The following is a 7,775-nucleotide window of genomic DNA, read 5'->3' on the forward strand; positions in this document are numbered from 1 at the left end:
GAGTCCAATTATTGTATTTTTTTAAAAAAAGTTTGTTTTTGGATTTTAATTATTTTTGGACCAGTTTGAATTTAAACACTCCTATTAGAATAAATTAAAGTAATAAAAAATATTTTATAAATATTAAAATCACTTCAAGTTAGAGATATAAGATTAGAAGTTAACAAATTAATATATTATATATTGAATATTAATACTTTCATTAAAATAATACTGTTTATTATTCCTGTATTAACTATTTCCATCCCACCCTTTCATCTTCTTTCTTGAATGATAGGGTATAAATGCAAAACCCTCTTTTACAAATATGACCCCAAATAAACTCATTATTCTCATATTTGGCGTCGTTGCTGCATTCTGTAAAAAACCCTGCTTCGTGCCATTGAAATAAAGTGAAGATTTCTCTCTCTCTCTCTCTTCGTATTCCATCTTCGTCACCACTCGCACTATGCAATCCCAAATTCTTCTTGATTCTACAACCCGTAAGGTATATTCCTTTCTTCGTTTCTCTTTAATTCAGATTGCCTCAATCCACTTTTTGTTAGCTTATGTTGCTTCTTGTTACATTCATAGCATTGCCCTCTTTCACCCCCTCAATTTTTTCTTGAAGCGGAGGAAAATTCAGCTGAAAAATAGCATTTTTACTAATGGGGTTGGCACAAATTGTTGGTGCCCCTTCCCCGCTTCATCATTTTCCTTCCCGGCGCCCCCCTCCCTTTACTTTTGTTCCTGCTTGTTGGACCTGATGGAAAATCTAAGGAATTATTAAGAATAGAGGGTGTTTAGTTTGTTAGTGTTTTCATTTTTTTTTTTCATTTTGATGATAAAAATTTATGATTTTTCTATACCTTGTGTTTTCTTTTGCAGTGATTTGTGGTGGAGCCTAGGTTTCTGGGCTTGTTTTTCGGAATCTTGTGAAGTTTTGGATTTGGGGGGGTGTTGGTTGAGTAGAGTGGGTGAATTGGATTGGACTAATTGGTTGAAGTTTGGTGCAAGTGAGTTGAGATGAGTGTGGTGGGGTTTGACATTGGTAATGAGAACTGTGTCATTGCTGTAGTTAGGGAACGTGGGATTGATGTTTTGTTGAATTATGAATCCAAACGCGAAACCCCAGCTGTGGTCTGCTTTAACGAGAAGCAGCGGCTTTTGGGATCTGCTGGTGCTGCTTCGGCTATGATGCATATCAAATCCACTATATCACAAATAAAGAGACTAATAGGAAGGAAATTTGCAGATCCTGATGTGGATAAAGAGCTGAAAATGCTCCCTCTTGAAACTTCGGAGAGTCCAGATGGAGGCATTTTGATTCACTTGAAGTACTTGGGGGAGATTCATGTATTTACGCCTGTTCAAATAATGTCCATGCTCTTTGCTCACTTGAAGACTATGACTGAAAAAGATTTGGAGATGCCCATTTCAGATTGTGTTATTGGGATCCCATCATACTTTACGGACTTGCAGAGACGGGCATATCTTGATGCAGCTAAAATTGCAGGGTTGAAACCTCTGAGATTGATCCATGATTGTACTGCAACTGCCCTTAGTTATGGAATGTACAAAACAGATTTTACCAGTACAGGTCCGGTTTATGTTGCATTTATTGACGTTGGTCATTGTGACACACAGGTCTCTATTGCATCATTTGAGTTTGGGAAAATGAAGATACTTTCACAGGCATCTGACAGGAGCTTAGGGGGAAGGAACTTTGATGAAGTTATTTTTAGTCATTTTGCAGCAAAATTCAAGCAAGAGTACCACATTGATGTGTATTCTAATCCCAAGGCGTGCTTTAGGCTACGTGCAGCATGTGAGAAATTGAAGAAAGTTTTGAGTGCAAATCTAGAGGCACCGCTAAATATCGAGTGCTTGATGGATGAGAAGGATGTTAAGGGCCTTATCTCAAGGGAAGAATTTGAAAAGCTCGCATCAGGATTATTAGAAAGAGTTTCTATTCCTTGCCTCAGAGCATTAACGGATGCAAACTTGACAGCGGAGAAGATTTCTTCTGTAGAGCTAGTTGGTTCGGGTTCTAGGATTCCAGCTATAAGTACAATACTAATTTCCTTATTCAAGAGAGAACCCAGTCGACAGCTGAATGCAAGTGAGTGTGTAGCTCGTGGTTGTGCTCTACAGTGTGCAATGCTCAGTCCTGTTTACCGTGTGAGAGAATACGAGGTTTGTATACACATTTTTTCAAATCTATCCTCATCCTATCGTTATGTTATGTATTGCTGATTAGAATTGATTTTATGGATTCTAAGAAATGTAGTAATTGTGAACGAATCAAGTTATTAGCTAGATTTATTCTAAGAAAGTTTAGTTTCTGCCTTTTGCTTGTTTTCCGTAGTTCCATTTTTCTCCTTTTCTGATTTAAAATGACACTTCCATTACTTCAATTTCTCAAAAGTATAGAGTTAGCCTCTATTTGTTGTATTGTTCTGTATATGATTAATGTGATTTCTCATGTTTTTTCAGGTTCAGGATGTTATTCCCTTTTCTATTGGACTTTCATCAGATGAAGGCCCAATTGCTGTGATATCAAATGGTGTACTTTTCCCAAAAGGCCAACCCTTTCCAAGTGTTAAAGTCATAGCCTTTCAGCGAAGTAATTTGTTTCATTTGGAAGCGTTCTATGTTAATCCAGATGAACTACCACCTGGGACATCTCCTAAAATTAGTTGTGTCACGGTATACCACTTTAGAACATTCTGCTTGTGTAAATCGGTTTAAATTATTTTGTTTCGTGCTCATTTTTATTTATTTTATATTTTCTCCTAAACCACACTCTTTGGGAGTAGTTATCATCCCCACTCTTCTGCTTTTCCTGTGTGCTTAATGCTCTAAAATTTTGGGGTGAGATCTTTGTTTTTTTTTTTGGGGGGGGGGGGGGGGGGGGGGGGGGGGTGGGGGGGGTAATTCTATGTAAACTTTTAAATGATCTTTGTTTTAGTTTTTTGGGTACTCAATAATTCATAGATATGTTTTAAATTTAAATTTCATAGTGGTTATTTATCATTACCACAATCAATACTTTTTTGTGGGAGCTGTAGTATTCCAATATTTTGCAGTTGTTAATGCAATATATGCAAGTATCTCCAAACGTTTTGTGTGACTGCTGTCAGTTATTGTTTTGAAGTGAAAAAAGTTACTTTAATGGATCCAGAGCTATTGTAATAGACCCTCACCCTATTTCCTAATGAGAGATAGACTTCGTTACCAAATGACCTGTGACTGTGACTTTGTCCTGACATAAAAGGAAACCATAGTTTGTTGTAATGTAAACCTAATTAGATTTAACAATACGAAAGTGGGATCAGTTTTCTGTGGATAAGCATACACTTGATTAAATCATTGTTAGGAAAACGAGGAAGTGTATGTGGTAGATCTAGCATCATTCCATGTGCTGGTAATTCAGCATGCATTATCTGCATGCCCTAACCTTGAGATATGCTTATGCATTTGATCAACGCTTCATTTCAGATTGGCCCTTTCCATGGATCCCATGGTAGTAAGAGCAGAGTTAAAGTTAGAGTTTCACTTGATCTGCATGGAATTCTCAATATTGAATCAGCTACAGTAAGTAAGAAGCCTCTTTTATCTTTCCATATTTTGTTATTTGTTTTTCTAAGAGATCTTTGGACATAAACCTTTCTGTGATTCCAGTTGATCAAGAATGACATGGATGATTTGGTTATGGCGGGTGATCATAATTCAAATTCTGATGAAATGGATATTGATCCCATTCCTGAGACAGTTACCAATGGGTTTGAAGATATTACCAATAAGAAGTTGGAATCTCCATACAGTTCTGTAAGTACTCATGTTTTCCCCCCTCATTGTTTCTCACTTTTTTTTAACTTACTGGGGAATCTCTGATGTTAGAGTTTTCTAGTAATTTTATCCTTTGATTTGAGCATGGAATTTTATAGGTAAAATGTAAGAGGCAATTTTATCATGAATTGTTGGTGTTTGGAGTAAATATCATAGCTTTTTACAGGTTGTTGTGATTGTGGTGATAATTAATTATGATTGCAGATATGATTTATTTCAGTGTTTGGATTAAGTTAAAATATTTCGATAATACCTTTTTTACAGGTCGATGGTATAAGAAAAGATAAGGGTACCAGACGGGTTGATGTGCCAGTGAATGAGAATATCTATGGTGGAATGACAAAGGCAGAAATTTCAGAAGCTCGTGAAAAAGAACTCCAGTTGGCCCAACAGGACATAATTATAGAGCAAACCAAAGAAAAGAAGAATAGTTTGGAGTCTTATGTCTATGATATGAGGAGTAAGGTACAGATTCAATGTCTCAACAATTTGTTCCTTTTTTAAAGAATTGGAGGCTTAACTTTTTTAGAGTTAATTAAAAGTCTTAAGTGTCACATTGAGAAACTTTATAGCTTGTAGTTATTGAAAATTGATTTTCATGTCTATCTGTGGTGATTCATTTGTAAATGTAAGGCTAAAATTAGTTTCTGGGTGGTCTTATCTGCACAGGGTCGGAAATACCAAATCTGGATCCCTTTCAATGGATCTGGCATTTGAAGATTATGTTTTTGGTTTATTTTCCTTTGTGAGCTGAAATTTAAATTTATTTGCATATTTAAATAGCTCTTCCACACATATCGAAGCTTTGCGAGTGAACACGAGAGGGATGACATATCTAGGAGTCTTCAAGAGACTGAGGAATGGCTTTATGAGGATGGTGTTGATGAAACTGAGAATGCTTATTCTTCAAAACTGGAAGATCTGAAAAAGGTTATTTTTCCTCTTTTTTTCTATCACTGAATCCCTTTTCGGGCTTATTGTTTACAATCTGTGTCATCTTGTAGCTGGTAGATCCAATTGAGAATCGTTTCAAAGATGAAAAAGAAAGAGTGCAAGCTAAAGAGGATTTATCGAAGTGCATTTTAAAGCATCGGACATCTGCAGAATCCCTTCCACCCCAGGATAAAGAACTGGTACAGTGAAAATTAGGCTAGTATATTCTATTGTGATTAGATGATGATTTTATTGTTTAGATCAGCTTTCAAGTGATGATTTTATTGTTTCAGATCATCAACGAGTGCAATAAAGCAGAGCAGTGGTTGAAAGAGAAGATCCAGCAACAAGAATCCTTTCCTAAGAATACTGACCCAATATTATGGTCAAGTGATATTAAGAGCAAGACAGAAGAGTTTAACCTGTATGATTTCTGTTTTCCTTTTCAGAACTGTATAGTTATAGTTTTCATAGTCCATGGGACACAAAACTTAAAAAGAAGAGTCTGGGAATAAGTATTCATTAAATTGTAGTACTATTAGGCAACCAAATATTTTGATTCATGTAATAAAGTTCCTCATAGTTAATAGATTTCATTGCAAATAATATTGTTATGATAATTCTGAGCTAGGACAAAACTTAGATACAGTCCTTTTAATGTTTTTCTACATCAAATTAGAGTTTTTACCTTAGTAATCTGTGTTAACATTTAATCAAAATATTTATTAGGCAGATTATTGAGGTGAATTTAATTTTGATAGAAGAAGAACACAAATGCCTAAGTAACTACATCTAAGTTTTGTCCTTTGGATGATACACTAGCTTGTGCATAACATTGTTCAGATGGTCTTACAAACATGTTTGTCTTTTTCCTTCTGATTTTATCTCAGCATTAACAAATGTCCCATTTTGATGGTTTCTAGAACATGCCAACACATATTGGGATCCAAGACTTCTCCATCTCCAGAAGATAAAGACATGCCAGATTCGTTCAATGATCCATGAATACATTGAGATTATTATACCACATGAGCTGAAGAGCCAAGTTTTCATTACTGATACCATCTGACAAATATAGCAAAAAAATTCCTTGCATTTCTGTTTTGCAGCGTTTTGTATTTTGATAATTTTTCTAATCTATTATGATATGATATAGTTCTTCAAATGAATCAAATAGATTCCACTTTAAGGGATAAAAATGTGTGGAGTATTAGTGGCCCTTGTTCATCCATTGTGCTCAAAGAAATTCTTACAAAATTGATTGGTCAGCCTCTGTTGATGTTGGAGTTTGTTGTGAAACTCTTTTAGCATATAATAAGTTGTTATGCGGCTTCATGATATTCTATGAAATTAAATCATTATGTTTAATATTAGGCTGGTCACATTTTTCATGATACTCTCTTTTTTAATTTATCAATTTTTCTTTATATGGTGTTCTTCTATGAGGATTGTTATGTTCAATAGTGTTGTGTAACATTAGAGTTATTGATTTGTTATATTATTGATGTATTATAGTTTAGACTCACTTAGTCACATTAGGAAGAATTTGACTTGAATTACATATTACTTCCAAATTCTTTTTAGTACTAAACAAACTAAGAGATGGCAAATGCTAACTAGTGCATCAATAATGGTTAAATAAATTGAAGTTATGTGTACAAGATTAGGGAGAAATCAAGTTATTTTTGTCCATAATTAACTTTAAACAGTTATTCATTAATCTAATAGTTAGGTTGAGATATTTTTAGAATGATTGGATTAAAGAAAATGAAAAGTTAAAAATTAGAATTAAGAATAGGCTTAATTAAATTTTAAGTTGCTTCTAGATTTGGGTGCTTTTAATTAAATCCCTGTTAAGTTTTTTGATCAATGTAGTATTCAAAGTTTTATATTTTTTAATAAAATTTCTGTTGTAAAATAAATCATTTTTGTTAATTTTATTAAAATTGTGTTTGATAATAATAATAGTTATTGCTTAGTGTAGGTAATTACATGGAAGGTATTGAACATGACCATCTCATTATATTTTAAATTAAAGCAAGTCGCCTTGTTACTTTATATTAGTTAATATTGTTTTATATTAATCATGTTTACAAGTAAATAAGATAGTTAAGATGACTAAATAAGATAACAATCGTATAATCGAATTAATGAAAATAATTAAATTATAGGACTCAATTGAAAAATATAAAAATTAGAAATACTCAATAAACTAAAAAAATTTAGTAGAGATTTTATTAAAAATACTCATTAAATAAACCTTTAGAATAATTTTTATAAAATTAAATATTTTCATTTTTTATTAATATTTAATTTTTCTATCAATTACATTATTTGTAAACATAACTCAAATAATTTGAATTTTTCAAAAATTAAAAATGTTAAATATACTGTTTGAATTTCTTTATTATCATTACAATACTTTTATGAAAAATAAATTAAAATAAAATGAGTTTAGTAATGTTTTATTGTAAATGTATAATTTTAAATAGATGACATTACTTTTTAAAAAATATTTTACAATTTTTTCCTAAAAAGTATTTTTAAGTAAAATCGGAAATTTGACAAATATTGATATTTTCCAATATTTTGAAAGTCTTTTCATCCAAGGAAAAGAACATTTACCCTTCTAAATTGTATTTCTTTTACAAACAGACGTCCAAAACTTTAATTTTGTTTGAATTGATTCTCAAATTTCATCTTATCTATTTATAAAAACTCCCAACTTTAATTTCATTCCTATGGATTCTTAATTTTTTGTACAGACAACTAAATAATTTTTCCTAACATAACTACAATGACATATCAAATAGTACTCAATTATATTAATCATTAATATACTTCAAATAAAATTAATTTAATTAAAATTATCGTACTAAAATTGTAATTTTATTATTATTCTAAAAACGGAAAATATTTATTGTACTAAACTATTATTTATCTTTAATACAATAATGCTAGATGAATTATGATTTCAAACTCTACATTAATCTTGTTACTATCTTCCACAA

General features: G+C 32.1%; 1 protein-coding gene across 2 annotated transcripts; it reads left to right on the top strand.

Moving 5' to 3' along the window:
* The first annotated feature begins 268 nt into the window (after positions 1–268).
* On the top strand, positions 269–6,132 carry LOC137831214 (heat shock protein 70 (Hsp 70) family protein). 2 transcript variants are annotated; one of them, XM_068638805.1, is made up of 10 exons: positions 269–487; positions 868–2,175; positions 2,476–2,688; positions 3,481–3,576; positions 3,664–3,810; positions 4,096–4,296; positions 4,615–4,761; positions 4,836–4,964; positions 5,058–5,188; positions 5,688–6,132. In XM_068638805.1, exons 2-10 carry the CDS (start codon positions 1,006–1,008, stop codon positions 5,767–5,769), a joined length of 2,316 nt encoding a protein of 771 aa, XP_068494906.1. In that variant the 5' UTR covers positions 269–487; positions 868–1,005; the 3' UTR covers positions 5,770–6,132. The 2 variants fall into 2 exon arrangements, 1 of the variants encoding a protein (XP_068494906.1); XR_016521703.1 differs by having other exon boundaries at positions 310–487; positions 3,481–3,580.
* The last annotated feature ends 1,643 nt before the right edge of the window (positions 6,133–7,775 follow it).

Source organism: Phaseolus vulgaris, chromosome 6 (genome assembly GCF_051622355.1).
Source record: "Phaseolus vulgaris cultivar YP4 chromosome 6, ASM5162235v1, whole genome shotgun sequence".
NCBI lineage: Eukaryota > Viridiplantae > Streptophyta > Magnoliopsida > Fabales > Fabaceae > Phaseolus > Phaseolus vulgaris.